Source organism: Azolla caroliniana, unplaced genomic scaffold (assembly GCF_043228905.1).
Source record: "Azolla caroliniana isolate FFs.n. ecotype wild unplaced genomic scaffold, voAzoCaro1.0.p SCAF_1, whole genome shotgun sequence".
Classification (NCBI taxonomy): Eukaryota; Viridiplantae; Streptophyta; class Polypodiopsida; order Salviniales; family Salviniaceae; genus Azolla; species Azolla caroliniana.
Window position 1 is genome coordinate 784797 of NW_028230436.1, and position 27368 is coordinate 812164.

The following is a 27368-nucleotide window of genomic DNA, read 5'->3' on the forward strand; positions in this document are numbered from 1 at the left end:
GCATGTTTTGGTTCCATTCTTTTTTTTCTTCATTTAATTGTTTGAAAAAGTCTTTCTCTTTCTAGTTAAGGTAGGTAAATGACTCAAGCTAGTGAATTTAGTAAAGTGAGTGATGTTACTCAAGGGTGGTTAAATTAGTCAATATGGTCAAGGTAGTTGAGTTAATCAAATTAGTTCATATAAAGCCTCCCTGTGTAGGAAAGCATCCTTGCCCTTTTATAGTTTTCAGAACTTACAAGCAAATGTAGAGGGTTAAGTTCGTTTGGTTCATCCATGGGCTTTTCACATCTTGATTTATGTGAGTTGTACATTGCTTAAAGACACCCCATGAACAAAGCTAGTTTGGTAAAGATTTTACAATGTAACTCAAATGACTATCCAATGAGCAGACAATTTGAGAAATTAGAATGATATCCTCAAGCACTCTAGATGAGACAGTAACTACTTATTATGTCAACATTTTGAATCTGTCTACAATGTAAACCGCTACAATTGATAGTCCACCAGACAAATTCATTCTATTATTTCACTTTCGGTTGATTATGTGCGATGTACAATATCCCATTGCAGAATTTTCATTGTTTGTATCAATTGTAGGTTTGGCAGGACTGCATGTGCGTAGCATCACTGATGTATTAACAATCTATTGAGCTTTGGATCCTCCCAATCTGTTATCAAGGCATGCTAAAAGAAATGTCAGATTGATCGAAGCGAATATGAAATTTTTATCAATGGGTGGGGTAAGTCTGCATTTGCTAAATTGAAGGTGATACAAAATATGCCCAAAATATTTCAATGTGCCAAGAACTAAGAGGTAACATTTTTTGCTTAGAATTTCCTCCTTTGAGATTATGTCATACGGCTCGTAGAGAGCTTCAATTCAAGAAATAGATTTCTTAATCAAAGTTATGTTTAGAAACATGAAGATAATAGAGAGAAAGATACAGAAAGAAACCCTAGAGAGAGAGATAGAGAGGGAGACTCGAGAGCCTAGATGGATGTAGCTCAGTTTGTAAGTTTGCCAATGGAGATCAAGTGGTCATGGGTTTAACCCCTACATTCCATAGTGGCATCTAGTGAAATAAGAGAAATCTATGAAGTGATAGAGAGGTGAGAAAATTGGGTTTCGAACCCAAGATGTAAAAATGTATGGCTTATGACTCTCCTCACTTGTATTGCAATATGCCATCACATGTCGAAGAGAATTTGAGCAAAATCATATTAAAGGGATGGGCTTTGGCATGTATTAACGATTGTAGTTTCCTCTTTTAAAGGACATGGTTTCGTAGTTTGGTTCAATATCTACAATATATTGTGTGAAACTTAAGCCTCCACACCTTTCCCAAGTTGTGATACATCGGCATTGGAAAAAACCCTCATTCACAAGGGAATTTCATGGAGCAAATGTGATGCCCACTTTCTAAACCATTTCTTCATATATTGCATCCATTTGGAACTCAAAATTTTGCTTTTGTGCGTCTTTTGAATATTTTTACTTGATTCTCATGCAATCCTAGGCAATTGATGTAAGGATTTTTTTTGAACCTAAAGCATACACTCATATATCCTTGCCATGGTCATGATTTCAATGGGAGTGATCTAGTATACTAAAGTATTCGAAGAAAGACTACCATTGCACATCTCCCAAAAGTACTTGCCAAAAAGCACCACATAATCTACGTACAACAAATGCATGATACGACATTACCAATGACAACTCTTCAAATGGTTTTGTCCTTTACAAACTTGGCTACAATATGTTCTAAGTCATCATTTACATAGAAAATTCACAATGTAATCATTCAAAAAAGACTTATAGAGAAGAATATCATGTTTAGTACTGCTTTAATCAATATGTATGGTACATGTGGTGCGCTCAAAGTAGCTGAGCAAGTCTTCCATGAGCTTCCTAACCAGAAGATAGTATGTTGGAATGCATTAATAGTTGGGTATGTTGAGCAAGGGAAAGGTGAGAAAGCACTGAATAGCTTCGAGCGAAGGATTAGAGAGGGTATTGAGCCAAATGCGATTACATATATTTCTGGTCTCAAAGCTTGTGGTAGCATAGGATCTCTGGAAAAGATCAAACAAATCCATGAATGCATTAGTAAGAGCAACATTCTAGAAAAGCACACCGCACTTGCCAATGCTTTGGTTGATATGTGTGCCAAATGTGGTGCATTAGCGATGTCTCAAGCACTATTTGATGAGCTTTCGGTTCATGATACAGTTTGTTGGAATGCATTGATTTGTGGATATACCCAACAATGCCAAGATGGGGAAGCCCTCAATCTTTTTGATTGGATGCAAAAAGAAGGCTTTTCTCCCGATTCAGTCACGTTTGCATCCATCCTAAGGGCTTGGGCTAATATATGTGTCATTTCCAAGGGCAAATACATTCATTATGATATTAAGAAAAGGTGCTTGGAAGAAGATGTTGTGATTAGCATTGCTTTGATGGACATGTATGGAAAATGTGGTGAAGTGGAGAAAGCCAAAGAAGTATTTGGCGAGCTCACCATCCGTGATCTCGCATGTTGGACCACACTTATTTCTCGATATGCCCACCATAAATTGGGTGAAGGAATGCTGACCAATATATGTGGCAGAGACTCCAGTGATAAAGGCCAAAAATCTTGAACCCAATGTTGTTGACACTGATAAAGCTGTAGGAGTGTTCAATAGTGTTCTAGTTAATTATGTTGCAATTTTCTTTGTAATACTGGACTGTTTTGTATATCGCCTTTGGCCACTTTATGTTAATACCAATGGAGGATATTTTTATGGGAAAAAAGTCATCATTTACATAGACCACCACCAACAACGTTATTGCATTTCAAATGTTATTGTTTTGGACTTGTAGTATAGGTCAATAGTATTGGGGAAGAATATTGAGGATGTTTTTTTGTAAATATAAGGGAGCAATTTTTACATGGGGGCCTGTTTTCTGGGGGCCTTTAGATGAGTAGGTATCTTTGTACCAGGCGGAGCAATGCACGAAAGCATTATGTGTATTGGAGAATACAACAGAAGCATTACGTGTATTGGAGAATACAATAGAAGCAGTTCTTCCTAACATTCTTGGTGGTAAATTTTTTAGAAATTATTTTGTTTGGAATATTGTTTCAGTTAATGCTTTATGGGTGTGGTGGAAGTGTCGTTGCAACAAGAAATATGAAGGCATCGAGTACAATGTGGTGGATATGATTAAGATGTTGTGGGACAACTTGGTGCACACAATGAAGGGAGAGTATGATAATATTAAAGGAACACCAGAAAAGGTGCATAAGAAAAGGCGAAAAATCAGTAAAATATGGTGGCCAATACCTCTTTGGTTGGATGAGTCACATGAAGATCATTGGAATTCTGTTCCACCACGTTGGCTATTCCCGCTCCCTAGTCCTTTCTTATTTCAAAAATAATTGTGAGGTACATAGTTTCTTCTTTTCTCTTTACCTTACAATTTGACATGAAGAACATAAAAGAGGCGGATGGGATTTGGGTAGTTCTGTGGACTGACAAGGGCGAGATAGTGGATGTGGAAAATGAAACATTTTCTGATTTTGGATATGGATGAGTGATGATGGTGTTGCGGTTGTAACATAATTTAATGAGAGACGAGGAGAGTAGTGTCATTTTGTTTTTTTAGGTATACGATTTTGGTGGTAAATCTGCGAGAGTGAGATGGTTGATGTGGATTATTGAAGCACAATTCATGTTTTTGATAAGGATGAGTGATGGTGATGTGGGGCTGCATCATAATCTCTTCAGAAAACTAAATTGTTTGTATGTATAGGATTGTGACGGTAATCAACGAGAAGTTTGATATGGACTTGAGGAAGCAAAATGCATGTTTTTGATAAGGATGAGTGTTGGTGGTGTGGGGGTTGAAGCATAACTATTCAGAAGACTAGACTCATTTAGTTGTTTGTATGTACAAGTTTTGGCAGTAATCCGCGAGAAGTTGATGTGGATTTGATGAAGCAAAATGTATGTTTTTGGATAATGATGAGTGATAAGGGTGTGGGGGGCGAAGCATACTCTCATGAGGGGATGAGGAAAAATGATTCATGTATTGTTGTATGTGTAGTATTTTGGTGGTATTCGGCGAGATGGATGATGTGGACTTAATGACGTAGAATTTATGTTTTGGATAAGGATGAGTGATGATGGTGTGGAGATCGAAGCGCATTCTCATGAGGAGATGAGGAATTTAGACACATTTTATTGTTTATGTGCAGGAATTTGGTGGTATTCAGCGAGATGGTTGATGAGGACTTAACGAATTAGTTTTTATGTTTTTTTGATAAGGACGAGTGATGATAGTGTGGGGGCCGAAGAATAAGCTCATGAGGAGAGGAGGAAACTTGACTTAATTTGTTGTTGTATGTACAAGAATTTGGTAGTAATCCGGCAAGATGGTTGATGGGGAAAGAGGAAGAATAGTTGTTGACTTTACAACCACGAATGTGGAAAGTGGTTCTCTTGACAAACCAAAGAACGTAGTTGATCGCCTTCAAATCTGAGATGTATAGGTTGAAGAAGTATTGAATGACTCATAACTATGATATGAGAGGGTTTGTTTCCATATAGAGCTACTTTCGTTGTTGCCTATGGATATGGATACCTTGCAATGTGTCAAGGGAATAGATTGTAATTGCTGGACTGTTTTCTCTATGTTGGAGTACATAGATTTGTTTCCTCAACCGGTCTACACAAGACGGGCTTGGCTAAAAATACTTTGTATAATGTAACCATTATGACATTTCTTTATATCTAATGGAAGGATAATTTGTTTTGAAAAAAAAAAACAATGTTATCGCATTTCCATTCCCCATACACACATGCCATATAGTCTTCTCATGCATTTGAGAAATTGTAAGCATATATTTACTTGGTAAGCCAAATTCATCCCTTAACCTCTAAAGATTGTCATGGGGTGTCATATCATAAGTTTTTTTTGAGATCTATGAGGCAATGTAAGAGGTCTACCGTTACACCATGTTCTAACTTTATCATTTGTAACATATCCTCAACCATTTTTGAACACTTGAGATCAATGCCTAAAATCTTAGTAATGGATTCAACCATCTATTCACCAAATGAGAATTTGTGTATGTGATCCAAAGTAACTTCATAAAGTAGCACGTAGACAATCATATTATTTCCATTGACTTTTTTACATGTAGAATCATTAGTGTTTGGCATAAGGATACACAATTCGGATATAAGCATTCCAATGCTATTGTATATCTATAGAAGTAATTATCCATAGTGATTAAGATATTTTTCATACATAGAAGAGCAATAATGCACTTGTATATCCTCTTGCATCCTTGATATGTGGTATAAAAGATTTTCGTACATCAAGTTGGAAATTTCTCGTATGAGCATTCATGGCACTAAAGACAATAACTTCCCTCTATCCTTGAAATCTCATCTTCTAGATTGCCGAAAAAATGTTCTCTATTGAAACAAGCATACAAATGAGAATCTTGGAGAGAGAGAGAGAGAGAGAGAGAGAGAGAGGGAGGGAGGTTTGCAGGTCAAAACGTAAGGTTGTCCAAAGGCCAAACATTTATAATGCTTACATTATTGAGTGGCATCTAAGAAAGTATGGTTGGATTCCAAGCCGAGCACATGTGTTAGGCAAAACCTACCTTACACCACTATGGAAAAACCGTATGACTATCAAGGATGTTGGAACGACACACATATGCAAATGAGAGTTAGAATAGATGAGCATATAGGAGGATTTGAAGAAGAGTGGATTTGGGCAAGAGTAGAATTTGATGAGTAACGTGAGAAGGAGAAAGAGACAAGAGGAGCATATGGAATGGACTATGTTTTCATCATCTCCACATCCATTTTTCGTAGGTTCTTGATCCTTAAGGTTGATTTTTTTTGGGGGGGGGGGTAAAACTCTCTTTTTATACATATACAATACATGTATGTGAGCATGAAGCCTCTCTTTTTTCCTTAAAAATAGAAGTCTTTTTTTCCCTGGAAAGTAGAGATCCTATGTGCGACCACAAAATATATAACTTTTCTCCTTTAAAGTCGGGGGCAATGTTACTCCTAAAAATAGATAACCTATCAGTAGTGAGCTATTGATTTGATTTCCTAAAAATAGAAGATCTCATGATAAAGTCTCCGAACACAAGGACAATGTCTATCTTGCGGACGAGATGCAATGCCATTCTCTCTTGGAGCTCTCTCGACCATGGCTTGAGTTGAGGATGGGACATGGCGTGGGCTTCATCTATGGGTAACTATCGTCCGGACGGAGCACACTTTGATCTTGAGAGCAAATTTTCCTCCAAGAACATGATCGTGGGGGAGGAGGAAGAACAAGTCTTTACATGATTACAAGTGCTCTCGTTAAAAAGAGTTCTCTCTCTCTCTCTCTCTCTCTCTCTCTCTCTCTCTCTCTCTAAATAGTGATTGGTGGAATTACACCACCATTAATGGACAATGCAAATGGGCGGCATGATTTACTACATTCTACTAGTAATATAGTCGAGTATGAAACTTGTCTTATCTCGGGATGCAAGAAGGAATGGGCAAAAGGCCAAAAAGTGGAGAAAACGTGAAGAAAATTGAAAGAAATGAAGAGTCAAGACTTGAATGGAAAAGCGGAAAGAAAAGTGTTGTGTTGTGTTATATAAAAAGAGTGGCTTTTGGGAAGGGGTCGGGGATGGGGATACTATAGAGGCCAGGCCCTTAGGGGGTGGGGTGGGGTTGGGAGGAAACCTCTTTCTCTCTCCCAGTCGCCACGCCACGCCCACGGCAATGCCCATGCCCATGCTAATGCTAATGCTATGCTGCCTAAACCCTTCCTTCCTTCCTTCTTCTTCTTCTTCTTCACCACTATAATAAAGACGCCTTAATCCCCCTCCCCCCCCCCCATACATACCTTAATCCTCTCCTCCCCCCTATTCATACCTTAATCATCACCTCCCAATCCCTCCTCCCCCTTCCCAATCTTATCAACCCATTATTATTGCCTCTACTCCTTCCCACTCCACTCCACTCCACTCCACTCCACTCCACTCCTAACCTTTGCCCAAATCCCTCACCTTTAATCACCCCCTTCCCCATCACAGACTCAATCTATTCTGCCTTAGCCACTTCAAATTTAGCTAAACACACCTCGACCAATCTCTCCCCCCCCCCCCCCCCCCCCCCCTAATTCCTCCTTAAATCACTATCTTCTTAATCTCTCTGTCCTATCAGATGCACCCCTGCTAATCACACCATAGCCACCCTCTGTTTTTTGGCCTTAATCCACACAGTAATCTCTCTGTATTCCTCGCCATAAATGTATGCAATGCTGACCACCATTGATCAAACCCACCTCCCCACCCCTCACAAAGCATCCGAACAATTGAATATAGAATTTAAAAAACTGGCTCTACCCATCAATGGACCAGAAATGCATAAAACCCCTCTTTATGAAGAGGAGGAAGAAGAAGAAGACGACGACGACGAAAATGACGAAGATGATGAAAATCAGTGTAAGAATGTGATTGAATACCCCAAAGATGATTCGAATGAGTTCTCTGTTGATCCCAGAGATGTGGGCACTTCAGACAGCTGGATCAAAAGGAACCCCAATCTCATCAGGTTAACGGGAAGGCACCCTTTCAACAGTGAACCGCCTGTAGACCTTCTAATGAGCCATGGTTTCCTCACGCCCACATCTCTGCACTATGTCAGAAACCATGGCTATGTACCCAAAGCAGAATCTCTGGAGCAATGGACAATAGAGGTGTCGGGCCTAGTGACCAAGCCCCGGACATTCACAATGGCCGAGATAATGGCCGATTTCACACCAGCCGAGATTCCGGTGACACTTGTGTGTGCGGGGAATCGTCGGAAAGAACAAAACATGGTTCGGCAAACGATCGGGTTCAATTGGGGTCCCGGTGGCATCGGGACATCCATGTGGCGTGGTGCCCGCCTATCCCACATCTTAAGGAGATGCGGGATCGACATGAGGAAGAATTGGCAAAAGAGCAGCGGCAAGAATTCTTCTTCTTCTGCGAGGGTGGCCACACATGTGTGCTTCGAAGGGCGCGAAAGGTTGCCCGGGGGAGGGGCCGGGACCACCCCCTATGGTACAAGCATCTCGCTCGATGTGGCCCTAGACGAGTCCTGCGATGTTCTGGTTGCATACATGCAGAATGGGAAGCTTCTGGAGCCCGACCACGGCTTCCCCGCACGCATGATCATCCCCGGATACATCGGTGGCCGTATGGTCAAGTGGTTAACTCGCATTACCGTCACCGGAAAAGAGTCTGACAACCACTACCATTACAAAGACAATAGAGTTCTTCCATCCCATGTTGATGCTGAGAAGGCCAATGCAGAAGGTAAAAATAAAAACTATTCATCTTTTTATTTTTATTTTTATCTTTCCAAAAACTTGAAGTTGTACATATGGATCCAAAACTATTTCATCTTGTTAGCGAAAGCCTAGAACCCATATGGGCTTCCCTAGTTTTAATTAAAGAGTGGGCCTTTTCTCTCCCCCATGTGGGAGAATGTTGGAACGTGGCCTTTTTTTTAATTTTTACCCACAATGCAATGGCAAAGTCAGTGTGGACCAAGCAGGAACACTGGAAGGGTTTAAAGAGGGGTCTGTTTCCCAAATTGGGATTTACATGATGGGTAAAATGTAAAAAATGGGCTTTTACCCCCCCCTCCCACCACGAGCCTCTTTGCTGGTTTTGTGGCCCCAGAAGCTCTCGCTCATTGGTGTTGGGTTCTTGAATGCTGTTCTGGGGAAAGTGAGAGACTCTTTTCCACATGGGGAAACCTTTGTGGAAAGTGAGCTCTTTCTTTATTAGAAGGGGAGCAATTTAGTTGGGAACCACTAGGGGAACGTGGGATCTTTCCCCACATTTGGAAAGTTTCAAGCCTTAGCCTTAATAACATGTTGTGAAACAGGGGCTCTTCTCACTTGGGCATCCGGAAAGACTTATATTATATATGTAATACGTATTTATATATTGAGAGAGAGAGAGAGAGAGAGAGAGAGAGAGAGATGGCTTCTTCCCACATCACAAAACTTGTCTTGTATTCCTTATATTGCCTATGTATGTATATATATTATATATATATGAATTCAAAAAGAAGAAGACAAGGCAACCATTTACAAGACCTTCTTTACTAAAAAAGTTCACATCTTCTTTTGGACAGGATGGTGGTACAAACCAGAATATATCATCAATGAGCTCAACATCAACTCGGTTATCACCACTCCATCACATGATCAAATTGTGCCTATCGATGCGAACACCTTGCAAGTTCCTTTCAGACTCGAGGGATATGCATACTCTGGTAAGACATCTAATTGTATAAGCTTCGATCCTAGTGATGATTGCCTCTATCTATGCGAGGGGAGATGCTTGTGAATCTATTCATCCGTGGTAAATCATCTGTTTTAGAGTGGCATTTTGTGAACTAATCATGTATGTATTGCTTGTTTTTTGCTATTTTTTTGTTAGGTGGTGGAAGGAAAGTTACAAGGGTTGAAGTAACCCTAGATGAGGGAGGGACGTGGATGTTGTCTGAGATCACTCATCCTGAGAGGCCGACCGAACATGGGCGTTACTGGTGTTGGTGCTTTTGGCGGCTTGATGTTGACCTTATCCAGCTTATTCAAGCTAAAGAGCTGGCTGTGAGAGCATGGGATTCATCCATGAACACACAACCACAGACCTTAACATGGAATTTAATGGTAAAAAATCTTTGAAAACTTTAAATAAATACAAATGGGTCCCTTTTTTCTTAAACATTTTGCATCGTTTGTGGTCACCATAGGCCTTTTTCTTAAGCATTTTAATACTATTTTCTTTGTTAGGGAAGTGGCATTGAATATTGGATTCGGGATGGGTAGCCATTTTCTATATTGGGTTATATTTTAAAAATACCTTTTTCCTTGGGTTTGTTTGTGTGTATGCATCGCCTTTATATAATTTGTGGTCATCTTAACACTTTCTATGGTAGGTCCTTTATTTCTTAAGCCTTTTGTTTTGTAATGAGTGGTCATTTCAACACCTACTTCTACCATATTGTAGGGTATGATGAACAATTGTTGGTTTAGAGTGAAGATCAACCCCTGCAAAGCAACAGGAAATGGCGGGATTGGACTGGCATTCGAGCATCCAACGCAACCTGGAAACCAAGGAGGAGGATGGATGATACCAACCAACAAAGTATCATCATCCAACGATCAACAACACACATCATCCAAGGTACTGGGAAAGAGCCTTTCAAGCCCTGGTTTGAACCCCGGTGGATTTGAACACCGACATATAACTGATGCCGAGCTCAAAAGACATAATACTAGGGAGTCGGCATGGATATCTGTCCACAACAATGTATATGATTGTACAAAGTTTTTGAAGGAACACCCAGGTGGGTCAGATAGTATATTGATTAATGCTGGCACGGATTGCACGGAGGAGTTTGATGCCATACATTCCACCAAGGCCAAAGCCATGTTGGAGGATTTCAAAATAGGAGAAATGGTCTCTATTGGTGATAGTTCCATCTTAACAAATGGTGTGAACATGCCCACTGTACCCAAGCATGTCTACCCTTTGTCTCCTATAAGTGAGTCTCGGCCCATTGCCCTTAACCCAACACAAAAGATAAAAGTCAAACTAGCTAGCAACATCAGCTTAAGCCATGATGTTAGGTTGTTAAGGTTTGAGTTGCCTAGCAAGGAACACATACTAGGCCTACCTGTAGGCAAGCACATATTCTTATCGGCGATGATCGATGGGAAGCTTTGCTTAAGGGCTTACACACCAGTTAGCTCCAATGACGATGTTGGGTACTTTGAGCTCCTTGTTAAAGTCTATTTCAAAGGAGTTCATCCCAAGTTCCCTGATGGAGGTCTAATGTCACAATACCTAGATTCTTTAAAAGTTGGTGGAAGCGTGGAGGTGAAGGGCCCATTGGGACACATTGAATATATAGGAAATGGCCGCTATACGCAGGAGGGACAACACTATTACATGAAAACGTGTGCCATGATGGCTGGAGGGACGGGCATCACGCCTATTTATCAACTCATTAGGGCCATCCTCAATGATCCAAGTGACACCACTGAGATCTACCTTGTGTTTGCGAACAGAACAGAGAGTGACATCATGTTGCGCAGCGAGCTTGAGATTTGGACGAAAGAACACCCGAATTTCAAGCTTTGGTATGTGGTTGAGAGGGCTCATGACAATGGGACATGGCCATATAGCTTAGGATTCATTAATGAGGACATCCTAGAGGAGCATCTCCCAGAGGCTTCGCCAGTGACCTCGGCATTCATGTGTGGCCCACCTCCCATGATCAAATTTGCATGCCTTCCAAATCTTGAGAAGATGGGATACGATAAAGCTAGATGTCATCAATTCTAAGCCATGTTCTATGTTTTTCAGATATATATATATATGTAGAGAGAGAGAGAGAGAGAGAGAGAGAGAGAGAGAGAGAGAGAGAGAATATGCATATATGAACATGTAAAGATATAAAGATATATATATATATACCCCAAGAATGTGTGGTCTTGGTGGACCTAAGAGTCTTTCCATGGTATATTGGTGATATATTTAATATGTACTATGATTTGCAAGGCAAAAGCTGAGTGATTATGCAATAATGAGTTCTCTTTTCAAGCTTGTTACTGATTAGACCTCTGTAAAGGTAAAGGTCAGATTTGGGTTGGGGCCATCTTTAGAACAAATTCCAAAATCATATTCAATTCTTTTTTGTTTTTTAAACATGGTTCCAAGGGAATGTGTGGTTTTGTTACACATCAATTGTTTGCTAAATTGACACGCATCTTGATTTTTCTTTACTTTCTGAATATTGATCAAGACCATTGGGAATATAAATGCATTCTTCGTTATTGTTCACACATGCTTGTAGTTGTTAATTGATATGTCTCCTGGAGTTCGCCTTAACATCGGCTACCTACCTTGAATTTGCTAGTTTGATTGTCAAACCATTTTCATACATTGCCAAGCTTTTGTTGGGCATTAGATTTCTCAAATCTAATGTATGTCGCTACCAATAAAAAGAATACTAATGAAATGCTATGTTAAATTGTCCTCCATGAATTTGAAGATTGACACGTAGTTTGATCTTTGATGATTGTTTGGGAGTCTCAAACCCAATTATATTAAGAAGTCTTTCATTTCTACGGTACGTTTTAAGTGGTGTACAATTAGTTGTTTGTTGTATAGGTGTTAACTTTACACGCATCCTTGTTTAGATTCCATGAGGACTGTTCCTCTAAAGCTCCAATCATGGTTTATCGATATTAGGAAATGGATTTGAAAATGTCGAAGGATTAAGATGTCATACATGCAACTCGCAATATATCCCATCACCTTTTTATTGAAGGGACTAAATCGTAACAAAGAATTCCTTTGTAAATAGTAAAATAAACTCCATATTCATAGAGTGGACATATTCTAAACATGATTGATATATGACTCTATGAGTTTCATCCTTCCAACAAAAAAAAGTGCCTTTTGTGTTCAGGTGATAAAAACAAGAAAAAGAAATGAGTTGTTGTGCCATCTTAAAAGTGATGATTAATGATGTTTTGACACTTTTATCATATAGCAAATTCTCGATTATCACTTTACATAAATCGATATGTGTGCCAAATACATAGAGCAAAAAGTTCCAACTAAAAGATCCTTAATCCATTCATCCCATGAAAAATGTTGTGTTATAAGAGTTTATCACTACTGAACAAAGGGATGATTACATATATTTTTCTTTGAACTTAAAGTTCTTTAAATTCTCATATATATAGGTATCCAAATAGAAGGGTGCTCAATCATTACACACAATAAAACAAAATACTGAGATAAGGAGATTTATCCAATAATGTATGGGTCTAAATAGAACACCTTTGAGTGATCCGACCCATATGTGCATATTAAAAATTGAATTTGCTTCCATGAGTAGAATGGCTTTTGCTAGGTTGAAAATTAAATGTCTTAAAAGTTGCAAATATATTATATTAATAATAAGGAAGGTGCGCAATGGGATAGGTTGGGCCCTTGCACAAAGTCAAGTTTCCTTCGCCACATGGGGATTTTAAGTGATTGATTGTCTAATGTGAATGCATGTAGATCATATTTTAGATCACATGATATGTTACTCTTGAATATTAGAAGCTTGCATTATATGTTCGGTGTTCGAGTTGAGTGACAGTAAATATTCATTCACGAGAACATGTATAACAAGATAGCGACTAACATCAAAGCATACGAACAAACTCTTTGACATTACAAATAAGATGAATGGTTCACAATGTTTACTTTTTATATTGATTGGTCGTCAAGCATTGGTAATTAAATGCACAACGCACATTATGATGCATTGTTGTCTCTTTTTTCAACATAGCAATTACGCCACCTTTGGAAAGGACACATCCATGTGATTGCAGTTGGAGAACAATGAATTTTGATCATTAGTTGAAGTGAATAATATTATCCTAGCCTTAAGACCTTAAACAACTCTTTTGAATTAGACTTAGAAAAGGGTGTGCATTTTAAAAACATTAAACATGTGCAAGAAAAAGAAAAGAGCGAATAATCACTCCTACTTTATAAACAAGTTATTACAACTGCTTTAGTTATATCTCAAAAAGGCAAATACAATAGAAAACATTAACCTTGAAATCATGAAATGAATAGATTTTTTATTTTTATTTACAATGGTAGCACATGATGATACAATAGGGGTATTTTCTATTGGTAGATGGAAAGTGTATATAATATAATAGGATTTAAGGAATTAATACTAATTTCATATACTTGTATAAATAAGAGGAAGGGTCGAAGGCATTTGGGAAAAAGTCAGGGCGGGGATGTTTTGGAATATGAGAGTGTGAATAGTTTCAAAAAAGTATGGTCGAAATACCCAATGTAGACCCTACCCCAATGTTATAATAGATTCAAGAAACTCCATAATTGTCTCACTAAAGAAGAAAATTAAACTCAATATTGGGTCCCAATATGAAATGGCATGTCATTGGTGATGGATAAATGTTGATAAAGTGTCATAAAGCTTGCATTGAAAAGATCTTTGTGAAAGGAATCCATAATACCAAATTGTGCAAATAATTGTGGTATGGAAACTAGCAGTTAACAATGGCCTCTTTCTTATTGGTTAAGAGAGAACCATATTGCATAATATTAGATTTTTTAATGCAATATGTCAAATATTGTTGTACTTCAATAACAATGGCCTCTTTCTTATTGGTTAAGAGAGAACCATATTGTACAATATTAGATTTTCTAATGCAATATCTCAAATATTGTTGTACTTCAACTTTGATATGCACCTAACCAACCTAGCATCAATTTCAATCATTCAAAGAATTTATTAAATTCCAAAGTAAAGCAATATAAAATGTATGACCTTTTTAATCTCCATGTAATGGCACATAATTTGGTAACTTGTAACAATGAGCATTTCTCCATGTTAAGCATTTCTTTTTTGCCATTGGTCCAATGAGCAAAACATTCATCATTCAAATCAATTGTGATCTATGTTGATGTTTGGCTAGTATATGTAACGTATATGTGGTTTTTGCAAATTTGATGGACATGTTAGAACACTTTATGAAATAAGTGAGGAGAATTACGAGTAGGATAAATGGAGAATGAAGAGGCAGAATAATGCCCAGGTTGATGACTTGGTAAGGTTTCTAGCAAGAAAGTCAATAAGGTAAATTAGTGAGGCTAGTGAGATTCATGTTGTGCCTAGCTGTATCGTTTGGTAGACATGTGTCTTGCACTACTAGGGGCTATATTGGCCATGTGTTCAACTCCTACATTCCATAAGGTTATCTTGTAAGATTCGAAATCAATATGTATGGGTTTTATAAAAAAACTTGGCTTTTACTAGCAAGATAATGCTCAAATATGGGAAAAAACAACAAAACATAGAACCTAAAATGAGAAGGAGAAATCGGAAGCAGAACAAGAGCTGGGCGACGAAGGAAATTTGGCACCGAGACGAACTCCAATGTGTTGTCTCCACCGACAATAGGCCCTGGAGGACTTGATCATTAACAAAAAGATGATTCTATATGCCACCACCATGGCTAGAAGTGCCATTAGATCCCACCACTTGGACCTCCCCAAGTTCATCTCATACATATTTGCCAAAATCACCTTCCCCGCAATTGGTGGAGCCAACATTTCGTCCCCGGACATGAATGTCAATCCTAGAAAATCATTCTTATACATGCCCTATCCACATAAAAAAGAAGGGGGGATGTAGCAATATAAGGCTATTGATCCAAACAATGGTAAGTTTAAAATTGGAAGTTGCATATTTCATGCCACATATACTACAATGCAGATGTAGCACAAATAAGGAAGCAACGTTTTGTGTGAAGATTGTAACGTTACTTACTTGCATTGCATATGTATGAAAGCTCAAATATGACATGGGATATCTCCAAATCGGTTTTGGCATATCATTTGGCAACCGGAAGAAGCCGGCTACTAGCATGAAAATACCCTGTTCATGTGTCATATCAAAATAAGTCCTCCATATGTTATATATGCATATTACAGACAAACAAAGGTGCATTGAAATATGAGGATAACATTTTAAAAATTAAATTGCAATAGAACAACACTACCAAAACTACCCCTAGGTTCTAATTTATACCCTGTTCATGAGTCATATCAACATAAATCCTTCATATGTTACATATACAGACAAACAAAGGTGCATTGAAATATGAGGATAACATTTTAAAAATTAAATTGAAATAGAACAACACTATCAAAACTACCCCTAGGTTCTAATTTTGTTTTACCATAATACCCCTAGGAGCAAATTTACTAGAGAGCAAGGGGTATTCTTGTGATTTTTGAAAACTTAAGATTTAGGGAAGGATAATCATGTACACACCTGGATGCCAGCTCCTGTGATAATTCCCATGAGGAAATTAGGGATAACACTCGCTACCGCCATCATGAGGCTCTCTACAACCGCAAGACATGTCAAGAGGCAAAGCACAAAGTAGACAAAATGGCTAACCCCTGGGTGCAAGCCTACCATATAATAGCAAATGGAACTAGATACAATTGCAATAAGTCCCAAGAATGGCAAGGCCGATAATAAATTGGCCAGCACAAAAGAAATTACCCTGTAGTGCCCATTCAATTGCTCGCGACTAAAAACCTACATTTTTGCATAAACAAGGTCAAATTAGTAGGTATATATTCTCCTAGTAAGAGAGGGAAGCAAAACAAAATACTTTCTTATCTCCCCATAGTAAGATTATGGGGTTGAAAGTGTGTTTTTATGGGGCATTGAACATATCTGGTGCCCTCTATTCCACTTGTCTAGCCACATTCTAAAGTCTCGGCCCTATTGTTTGGTTGACCTCATATTATTCGCACACTATAATTTTCGCAACCAGATGTTTAGATGTTAATATATCGTCATGTTGGTATTCAACCTTACCTTCATATCCTCTATAAAAGATGGAAATCCTCCAATCGACATGAATGTCAAGAAACCAGTGACATATGATATGCATGCTCCTCTTGCCTAAAAGAAGAAAAATGTTGTTACATATGGTCAGTGTAGCTAAGGAAATATGCCAAAAGCTTTAGATATGCATGTTGCGCACCATAACCGATTGATAAGTTGTTCCAATATTGAAGTAGATAGAACCAATGCATGTTGTCAACATGATATAGATTACAAGCCGAAGCCAATAGTATCCAACATCCCTCCTCATATTTACAAATGATCTCGCCGAAAGAACCCAAGTTTGGGCTAGGAAAGATGTATTTGGAGTCACATTCAGATTAATCCCATCTGCTTTCTGTAAACCACTCAAAAATAAAAAACAAATTGTTTACATGCACATTAGCATAAGTTTATGCCAAGCATTTTCTTACAGATTTGGGTACCTGGAACTGTTGAGTAATAAATTCTTCAGCTTGTGCTCTTGCAATCTCAAAAGACTTGGATTTGCTATAAGTATCCACAAGTATATTGGTCATTTGTGAAGAGCTTATACTCTTATCAAGAGGGTATAACGCAGTTTCTAAGTCCAATTCCTACAGCAGTTTATATAAAGCTTATAAAGAAAACTTCACTTTTTATGTATAATATAGAAGCTTCACCTTTTATGTATGCAAAGTTTTTAACCCTAGGTACATTTTTTATGCAGAATACTGTTTCAAATGGTCAGTCAGAGAGAACCTACCATGGGAAACGATGATTTAACTTTGTCGAAGTCGGAATTGATGGAACAAAGGTAATGGTCGGATGGATTCCGATCTCGGGGACATGGAAACCCAGCATTTGCAAAATGCTACACGAGAGTATATTCAATTATGAACAGCAAGTCAAACATTTCTAAAGGTATGGCTGATCTGAAAATGAAGGATAAATGAGGTAGGTGGTGCATGATTTTTGAGTAATACCTCACTTGCCATCTCTCGATCACCAAAGTAGACCGTTCTCCCACCCGAGAGGAGAAAGAGAGAGTCAAAGAGATCAAAAGTTTCACTACCAGGTTGATGAATAGCAGCTATGAGAGTCCTCTCCCCTTCATGGGCAAGCCGACGAAGTGTTGCAGTCACAAAGAAGGCAGAGGCACTGAGACGATGCATATCAATAACACTGATATTTCTCAACACACTTGACCTCTCACACTAATAATAGACAGATATAATATGACAGACAAGATTGTTGGGTTATAAGTACAGCACTTCTCCAACCTACATACATAAGGAGAACTCTGGGTCTACTCATTCTTGCTAGCAGGCATGTGTTAGCAATATACTTTATTGACTGATCTAGCTTAGCTATCCTAAATTCACTAATGGGTACCAAACTAATTGACTTCAACTTTCGGTCTTTTATGGACCTACAACAAATTGATTATTTTATATATATGAATATTGATGGTTCCAAGGTTTTAATACATACATTTATAGTGATCATTATCGGAACCAGCACAATATATGATTTACCTGTCGAGGCCGCTTGTGGGTTCATCAAGAAAGAGTAGTTTCGGACGTGTAAGGATCTCCAAAGCTATGCTGAGTCGCCGCTTCTCTCCACCGCTCAGCCCTCTCAAATGCCAGTTTCCCACTGGTGTGTGGGCACTCTCACTCAACCCCATTTCTTCCATTGCTTCCTCAACAAGTGCCTCCCTCTCTTCCTTTCCTACGCTTTCTGGTAGCCTTAACCTTGCAGAGTACATTATTGTCTCTCTTACCGTCAATGTACCCAGCAATGTATCGTCTTGTGTTACATATGCCTGTCAGTACTGATAGATTAGTGGAAATATATGGAGGTTAATATTGAATTACCGATTTTAACACAAGAAGGAATGCATCATAACACATAGCATTACTGCCACATTGCCACAAATCTATCAGTCACATTGCCACTAACACGAAAAGGAATCCAGATGAAGATGCGAACACAGACGACATTGTAATAGAATTTGGATGTGATGCGTTTACAGCATTGCAATTGATTTCTGATAAGATTTCATCATGCATGTAAATTGCAATGAAATTTATATGTACAAGTTGCCCATCAAATAAAAAGTTGCTGCATCAAATTCTGATGTCTGGCAATCATATAACAGGGCATCAACATTGCATTTGGATGAAAGACTATCATATAGCATCTTATCATTTCAATCAAATGAAAAGCCATGGTATAATATCTCAAATATTTCAATTGAATTGAGATGAGAAAGGCCATATTATAACATGTCATTGTGATTGAATTTACTGTGAAACTTTAGTATAAAGGAGGGTAAGTTATATCACTCACAATTCCCTTTCCATGTGACATGTTCTTTTTTCCTGATCCAGTGGAGGCACAAATCTCCCCACTCAATCGAGCATTTTTCCCGAGCCTTCCTGTTTGGTGAACATAATCATTTACCATATTACATATAATACCTTCTTAACCATCATTCATCACCCATCAGACATGATAATGCTTCATCATTAACCATATCCTATAGTGCAAGAATCAGCTAATGCATTGAGTAATTATTTAGGCACCATTTATGTAGTTGATCAATGTGTTTGATCTATAATAAAAGAGCTCAAGTGAACACAAATAAACCAACCTGACAATGCATCTAGAAGAGTTGATTTTCCCGAACCCGAGGGACCCATTATAGCCAAGATGTGTCCTGCTTCAGCATATCCAGACAAACCATGCAAAACAACGGTAGACTGATTTTGAGACCTCGATACAGAGACCCACAAGTCTTTCCAAGCTATTCCTACTCTTGATGATCTCAACCCATTACTATTCATGCATGAGGATGGTACCTTTTCCACATTCTTCTCCTCTGTTTCTACACTCAAGGCCTCCATTAGAATTGGAGTATCAAAGACAGAGTAAGATTTATCACATGGATCATTTAGATCAATGGTAGTGAAGGTCTCTATTAAAGCTTTGCAGGAAGTAAAGTCCGGTTCATCTTTCTTATTGCATCTGAAGGGATCTTTAGGGACACTTGTAACAGCTCCATCAAGATATTTCTGTTGTTTTTTGGGTTTCCTTTTCTGTTGTTGTTGAAGGGGAGCTGTCAGATAATGGTAATGAGGAGCAAAATTCATAGTCGAACGATTATATGCAAATTTATATGGAAAAGAGGATTGGAGATTCTGAGTAGTGGCTATAGAGATGCAGCTTCTTCAATCTAACGATGACGATGATTAAGAAGAAGCTTCTGAGTAGCGAGTGGCTATGGCGATGAAGCGTCTTCAATCTGATGATGAAGTTTGAATTCTCTCTGCCTCTTCCTGCATTCACACATGTCCGTCCACCCAAAAAGCCATTATGAATTTGTCCGCTACTCACGAGCCCTGCCCTGCCCAACACTCTTCAACATCATTTACTCATTTCATGGTTCCTCCGTCTTCTTCTTCAATCCCCCACTCCAACATTTACTCCTTTCATGCCTCCTTCTCTTCTTCTTTTCCTTGCTTCACCCTCATCAATCACTAACTACACAAAAACCTCATCAAGTTCCATGTCCTCTCTCCACAAGAATGGTCTTGTAGCTTAAAAAGAAATTGTGTGGCAACATAGTAATAATGGTCTAGTAGCTTTAAAATGTGTATGTGAAGCACACTAATATCGTAATACCTAGGTATCGTCCTTGCCTTGTTGAGATATTAACTTGTCAAGCTTTAACGTGACCCTTCAAACACTAGCGACATAACCTCATTAGGTCAAGATTGAGTTTCGATGAGAGTGATGCAGTAGCTTGAAGATCCACATGGTGCTAGTGTGGGCATCACAACGATATATGTTGGTCTAAACTTGGGTACAAGGAGCATGAGTATGTTGTTAGTATCTTAGCATGAAGACATGTATACCAAAAAGATGCTTGACATATTGCCATTATGCCTTCCTTCTTCCCCACACACCTTAAGCCCAATTCACATTTGCCAACTACTTCCCAAAATTTGAAAATGAGGAACATTTGTCGGAATGAGAAAAAAAAAACTTCATTGTGACTTGTTCTTCGCTTTCAAAATGTTCATCAAGACTTAGCACAAATGAGGAGCATTTGTCAGAATTAGGCAAACATTAAATATATGATTAGATAATGATTAAAGAGATTAAGTTGGCAGAAATCAAGAGAAGATCATTGGGTATAGTACATGCCAATGGTGTTTGGATGGCGTAACAATACGAGGAGCTTTTGCAAAAGGTATAACACCAAGAAATAATCATATACGTCAAGTGTATAAAACCTAACAATACTTCGTTCATTGGTACAACACTAGCATGGTTGCAATATGCACCTTTTCTTGAGAGATGGATGACATTGCTAGAGGAATCCAATGGCTTTATTAAGAAACTTCAAGCCATCCAACAAAATTTGAAATTTGTACGCGTGAAATCTCTAGCTCTCAAACTTGTTCACAACAAAATATGCATACTCTATGAGTATCTTCACCACTACTACAATGTCCCATCTCACGTCGAAGAGAATGTGAGCTAAGTCGTAGGGAAGCTTTGTTGTAGATGGTAAACAAAGAGATGGGTTGTAGTATGTACAAAACAGTGAGATTTCCCAATGAAAGAGAGATCATCAGATAATTCATTATGATTTTGGAGGTTGTCGCTGCATCGAGCTTGTTAGGATCCGAAGGTATCATTCTTTGTAGCTTCAATTGAATAGGATGGCTTAATTAGAACTAATAGTAGTACAATATGCCATGTTAGATACACAAAATAGATTAACGCCAAGGAGGTCAATAAGGTCAAGATTTGGTGTTCCAAAACATTACAACCATATTTGGAAGACGTTATTGGCATTAGCAATGTTGCTACACCAATTTGCAAGTTTATTGGAAGGATCACATGAGCTTGATTGGATTTTTATTGGGAATAAGAGTCTTGTCATGGTATCGGCAAATGATGTTTATTGGGAAGTATAGTTGGATTGTGGAAAAAGTTAGAAAGGTCTGGGGCTTTCATTAGCCCATATCTTCATATCATGGGTTTACCTGTCTTTAACTAGAGTGCCAAATCATTGTTTGAGTGTGTTTTTGTGTATATAGATTTGGAAGGCATATCACCTCATTTCCAATATATTTTGGAGTATTTATGATATTAGGAGCTATTATTTAATCAGCGAATGAAAATTGCATTTATTGTTTATTCTCTAATTGGCAGAAAGTGGTATGTCTTGTGAGGCTAATAGGCATTCTTCTATGGCAATTCTCATTATTAGAAAAGTCAATTAGTTAAAATATCACGAAGTTATGCTAAAGGAGTGGAATCACAGGTCTCACTCTGAAAATGTTGCAGCCTTGCATCCTATTGTAATTGCATTGTAGCAATTCCAATACAAATTAGATAGACCAAGCACTACACATACACCATTGTAGCTTCAATGAAACAAAGTGAATGGGCAAAGGTCAAACCGCTAAGGCATTTGTCACATCAAGAAGGAAATATGTAAGTTGGCAAGCCATCATGTTCGTGACTTGATTTGGTCTAGAGGATTGAATAGTATCCCTAGGGATTCAATTTCCCCTATGCAAAATAGTTTTAGCGGTATTAAGATGTTCATATTGAGATTTCCATGTACGCAAAATGAAGGAGAGGCTAAAGTCATTAGCAAAGAAAAACAAACAATTTAATCCATTGATGGTAAGGAATGGTATGCCCAATAGCATATATATATATATATATAAAAGATACACACTAGTATAGCAAAGGATGTATACTTTTAACAATTAGGTACATTGAGGTGTGTTCTAGATATTATGTCCTAATGGTTTATTTGTGTTACTTGAATTGAACACGTTTAGGGTTTAGGGTTATGGTAACACACACACAAGCTTCATGACAGCACTTTGAAAGCCAAAAAGGAAGGAAATATGTACCAAATAGTGTTTAACAATCCATAGTAATGCGTGCCATAAAGTTTACATGAAAACCCCCACAAATAACTACAAATTGTATATCCATAATCCTTTTATCTTGTATATATAACTTGCAGGCAGATAGACAAATAGACATATTATCTAGTCATGGTAGAAGGTCAATTTTGACCTATGGAGAGTCAAAGATGCAAATATATTTGATTATCATCCTCGGATGTCTGACACAAAGAGAGACGAGCACATGGAGGTTGAGAATGGGTGAAACTCTGTAATTAGAAGACAATGTGTGTATATTGGAATACGAAAGGATACTGTTGGAAACCTCAGGCACCACCACACTATAGATTAGTAAATAGAATGCAAAGCCAGTATGGTATATATATATATATATATAATCATATGTGAACCTGACATAATCACATGTAAGCCTGACAAAGAACTAGAATAAAAAGAAAACCATGATGGATATTTGGATAATGTGAATGGAATGATGAATAAACTATGATATATATATATATATATATAGACAGAGATTATCAGTAAATGTCAAGGATCTCTCTAATGTATCTATTGCAAAGAGGGCATGTCCCTCTACCCCTCCACAACTCTCGGGTACATGTGCGACAAAATGTGTGGCCGCAAGGGACAAAGCAAGCACCTTTCAACCCAACCATGCACACACAACACAAAGGATCAAGTTGTTCCGTCGGCTCCTCCCATGTGTCCCATGGACCTGCCTCGTATGATGTATCTACAGGCACTACACATTCGTCTTCTGGACTATGTTCATCTCTTTGTGCTAGAAATGTGCTCAATGGAGCCCTTGTACCATGAGTAGTACTTGGTCTAGTGTTGGGTTGAATTGATGATGATGTCATTGACACTGATGATGAGGACGGTGGCATTGATGATGAAGATGACGATGACGAGGATGGTGGAAATGATGGTGATGGAATTGATGATAAGGATGATTGATTCTCATGAGATTTGAATGAAGATGATGATGGATTCTCATGAGATGATGTTGATGGAATTAACATGTCGGATAATGGAATCTCCAGAGACTTGGATGATGAAGATGAGGATGGTTTCTCAGGAGATTTAGATGATGGATTCTCACATATACATGGTGATGCCTTAGATGACGTTGAAGTTGAAGTTGAAGACATAGGTGCTATCAGGGTTGCCCCAACAGACAGTTGAGGTAAAGTCTGTGGTAAAGGGAGAAATGAGGAAGAATCATGAAGACTTGATGATGATAACGATGGTGGGTTCTCACTTATCGGTGCCACCGCTGCAGATGGTTGTAAAGCACATGACATCGATGATGATGATGATGATGATGATGATGATGATGATGGATTCTCACTCTCAACCACAGTATCCCAGCTTGAACTCGAATCTGAGCGTAACGACTCTGGGCCTGATAGCACATCATCATCAACAAGTTCAAACATATTCAATCCATTTTTCCAAGGATTTGACATCAAAACTCTGCCATCTAACATCTTGTCGTTGTCACATAGACTAGTTCTCGTTGCAATGACATCATCATGCGGCACCCGGTAACTAGTTTGTAGCAATGATTCTGATGTCTCAGTGGTGCTTTTCACACTGCTCTGGCCGACAATCTTTGTCTCTGCCTTTGCAAATAGCTTAGCGATGCTCTCCACATTCTGATCACTCTTTGTAAGGTCACCTTTCAAAAGAATATGATCCTCTTTTCTCTTATTAGACAGCATGCTAACAATCCTCTTTACAAGCTTCCTGTGAGGAGAATAGGCACGGTTTCCCATCATAACTAACTCGGTGCAGCTTGGTACAGCCACATCCTGTTGATTGACTAAATCTTTAAATAATTCCTGGGTCCTTTGGATAGACATTGAACTAGGGGATAAACTTACAGATCTTTCCCATCCACCTGCTTCATAAATAATGTTGATACCACCTGATTCCCTATCTTCTGAATAGTCTGAATGTGATGATGCATTTTGATCCATCTGAGATTCGTTTGAGATTCCAATTCCCTCCAAAACAAAATAATGATTCTTAATAGGATACAATGGACTCATACCTTGTATTAAAAATGGACCATTTCCTGCTTCAAAATGACATAGCACCCTCTTGAGATTATAGTCTAATAGTAACAAATTCATGTAATCTTCTTTACTTTTGGATTGCTGATACATGGCTTCTTCAATAATAGGCACCGACACAGCAACTCTTGATCTCCATTCAAAGCTAAAATCACACTTCCATTGAAGCAAAAGAGAGTGAATCTTGATTGAAATCTGTTTCCGATCTTCAGAGTTTTTTGGAAGGACCCAATTCCGAGAACCAGATATCAGTGACGATAACGATAATGACATTGGTGATGATGATAATGACACTGGTGATGATGATGATGACAATGACGATAAGTTCCTTGAAACTTTGGATGCTAGAGGTGAGAAGGAGCAACGAAGTCCTTCACCACAACTTCGTGTATCAACGATATCAACAAGTTTTTGAGATTTTCGTTGGAGCATAAAAGCTTTCTCGACAGCCACTTCGACGAGCTTTTCAAGCCCTTTACGGGAGCCAGTAACATCTTTCCTACTATCTACAATTTTGTTTGGTGGATGTGCTAACAAGCTCATTGTTAAAAGACTTCTCTAGTTAAACCGTAACCACAAACATTGCTGCGATAGAAACCCCTGCAATATATATAAAAGCAAGCATAATGAACTGTTGGATTAAAAGAAACTCAAGAAAAAAATGAAAAGGGCATACGAGATTCAATACAATGAAGAAGAAATTCAAAATAGGCGCTTCATAATTCTCTTGGAGGCCAATTTTCACATATAGACATGTGGCCTTAAGTAAGCTATGACATAAGATAGCTTCCCTCGATGTGAGTCAATGATCTCTATTGCCTTGCGGCTAGAAAAAGTCAGGAGAACGAAAACGTATAAAGTCAAGAGAAAGAAAAAGTATAAATGATGGGGCATTCCAATCCCAATGAGAAATTGATGACAATTGAATTCAAAACCAGGTATGCGTGGTAGGCTATGATTTCTTTTTTCCACATAAGGCTATGATAGGGACCATCTACATTTTAATTACAAAGAATATTTGCATTTTATATAACAACCGTATGGATCATCAAGACCATGCAATGCAATCTTTACCGCAGTTTCTTTGTCTTTTGCCATTTTTTTTGCAAATGGCAAAGCTTTAAGAAATTTGACAGTGACTTGCAATTGGACAAATCAAAGCTTTCAAAGGGAATCTTTGCTCACTTTTATTGCCATCACAGTTGACCAAAACATGGCAATGATTATCAGTAGATTCTCTCCCACATTGAATTATGCTTGGAAATACACATATGGCTTAATATAATGGAGGCCTAATTATGTTGAGTAAAGCAGGTTTGATTCACATTCATCTGCCTTCTGGGAACAGTCTACAAAAAGTAGATAACTCAATTTGAAAGCATTAACTTTTGACAAGAAACCTTAATTGGTTTGGTTGGACCGATTCAAATCTTGCCACAAAGGCAATGAAACCTATCCTTTTTTCTTTTTCCTGCTGCGCTTATACGTTACCGTATGCCAGAAAGTAAATAGAAACTCATTTTATCCTTCTCCATTTATATGTTGCTATATGACATAAAAGAACGGAAAGGAAATGGTTTTGTTTTCCTTTTTCAGCTGTATGATCAAGCATCCTAATTTTATGACCCCTGAATTCAACCTTTTCATATGACCTCCAACATACACGTATTTTTAACATGATACATAAAGATTGTGATTTTCATAGGTTGACTGAAATCCATATAGTAAAATTAGTCTAAACAAAGAAACCGATATGTAGGACTCGTCTTATCATTCTCCCTGTTTATTTCCGATCAATATAAACTAACAAGGTTTCATCGAAGATTACTGTTTGAAGAAAACCCAAAGATGTAATTCGATTGAGAATCTAATCCACATAGATACACCCGCACATATACGTAATACATTTGCACATGTATACGTACACCAATTTGCCTATCTATGCATAGGTATATACCTATATGCATTCATACATATATATTTGATCAGATTCTTACAAAGGCCATACGTTAGGTCCCATTAGAAACTTTGATTGAAAATTGAATAGACCAGACATTGGCTATACATTGCTATTATTATTACACGCCCTGATTCAATTACCAATGCTTGAATATTGATACGAATCAAATGAGGGGCAGGGAAAAAGGTTTAAAATTTTTAAAAAAAACGATCAGAATCTTGCTAAAGGAAAAAATCAGCTTACCTTAGATTGAAAACATCAAATCCAGGAAAGAGTGATGGTGAAGATGAAGTGAAGAAGAAGAATGGGATCTTTTTACAAGTGGTTCAAATATCGCGCTTCTAGCTCTGTTTTTACCTCTCTATTTTCCTGTCTGTCTGTCTCTCTCTCTCATCTATCTGTTTTCGTCTCCCTCTCCCTTCTCTCGGTTTCTTTATTTCGTCTCTTCTTCTTCTTCAAAGAAATGAGAGAAAAGAGAGAGAGAGAGAGAGAGTTTGGCAGGTTTCTTGGCGCGCTAACTCCTCCTCCATTTGGGGTGGGGGGTGTAGGAGGGAGGGGCAGCATTTATCTCTCTCTTATTTTTATTATTATTTTTCCTCATTTCTTCTCTCTCTTCTTTCTTTCCCTTCTTTTTATTTTCCTTGACCTTTTGGATTTTATCCCCCCCCCCCCTTCCTTCTTGCGTATTTTTTCTTCTCTTTTCTCTTTTAAATTCGTTAACGGGCACATTTTATTATTTAGATTTATTAATTAGTTAATTAAGTAAAAGGGGTTCTAAAATCTTCGAGGCTCAAGCCTTTAGCAGGGAGAACAAAATTTGTAATATTGGAAAAATAATAGTGGCACGACATTCTTTCT

At 38.1% G+C, this 27368-nt stretch overlaps 3 protein-coding genes across 4 annotated transcripts; 1 reads left to right on the plus strand and 2 right to left on the minus strand.

Moving 5' to 3' along the window:
- Positions 1-7182: 7182 nt before the first annotated feature.
- On the plus strand, positions 7183-11684 carry LOC147868123 (nitrate reductase [NADH] 1-like). Its single transcript, XM_087315641.1, has 4 exons — positions 7183-8375; positions 9205-9345; positions 9513-9745; positions 10086-11684. Exons 1-4 carry the CDS (start codon positions 7322-7324, stop codon positions 11424-11426), a joined length of 2769 nt encoding a protein of 922 aa, XP_087171767.1. The 5' UTR covers positions 7183-7321; the 3' UTR covers positions 11427-11684.
- A 3081-nt stretch (positions 11685-14765) lies between these two features.
- Positions 14766-19935, minus strand: LOC147868124 (ABC transporter G family member 11-like). 2 transcript variants are annotated; one of them, XM_087315654.1, is made up of 11 exons: positions 19166-19935; positions 18862-18950; positions 18045-18334; positions 17493-17667; positions 17273-17380; positions 16962-17123; positions 16688-16885; positions 16519-16605; positions 15961-16233; positions 15454-15561; positions 14766-15287 (listed from the first exon to the last, which is right to left on the minus strand). In XM_087315654.1, the coding sequence occupies exons 1-11, from the start codon at positions 19662-19664 to the stop codon at positions 14985-14987; spliced, it is 2292 nt and encodes a 763-aa protein (XP_087171780.1). In that variant the 5' UTR covers positions 19665-19935; the 3' UTR covers positions 14766-14984. The 2 variants fall into 2 exon arrangements, with proteins under 2 accessions (XP_087171780.1, XP_087171790.1); XM_087315664.1 differs by having other exon boundaries at positions 16974-17123; positions 19166-19934.
- A 2964-nt stretch (positions 19936-22899) lies between these two features.
- Positions 22900-26957, minus strand: LOC147868125 (uncharacterized). The gene is made up of 2 exons (XM_087315669.1): positions 26754-26957; positions 22900-25150 (listed from the first exon to the last, which is right to left on the minus strand). The coding sequence occupies exon 2, from the start codon at positions 25091-25093 to the stop codon at positions 22991-22993; it is 2103 nt and encodes a 700-aa protein (XP_087171795.1). The 5' UTR covers positions 25094-25150; positions 26754-26957; the 3' UTR covers positions 22900-22990.
- Positions 26958-27368: the final 411 nt, after the last annotated feature.

What these genes read in the sequence shown, in the direction of transcription:
- LOC147868123 (XM_087315641.1), top strand. Translation starts at nt 7,322, where the DNA reads ATGTATGCAATGCTGACCACCATTGATCAAACCCACCTCCCCACCCCT. An exon ending in TGAGAAGGCCAATGCAGAAG is followed by an intron (nt 8,376 to 9,204) that starts GTAAAAATAAAA and finishes TCTTTTGGACAG; the next exon opens with GATGGTGGTACAAACCAGAA. An exon ending in CCTTAACATGGAATTTAATG is followed by an intron (nt 9,746 to 10,085) that starts GTAAAAAATCTT and finishes ACCATATTGTAG; the next exon opens with GGTATGATGAACAATTGTTG.
- LOC147868124 (XM_087315654.1), bottom strand. Translation starts at nt 19,664, where the DNA reads ATGAATTTTGCTCCTCATTACCATTATCTGACAGCTCCCCTTCAACAA. An exon ending in AGTTCCAGGTACCCAAATCT is followed by an intron (nt 16,886 to 16,961) that starts GTAAGAAAATGC and finishes AGTGGTTTACAG; the next exon opens with AAAGCAGATGGGATTAATCT. An exon ending in TTCATACATATGCAATGCAA is followed by an intron (nt 15,288 to 15,453) that starts GTAAGTAACGTT and finishes TTATGTGGATAG; the next exon opens with GGCATGTATAAGAATGATTT.
- LOC147868125 (XM_087315669.1), bottom strand. Translation starts at nt 25,093, where the DNA reads ATGAGCTTGTTAGCACATCCACCAAACAAAATTGTAGATAGTAGGAAA.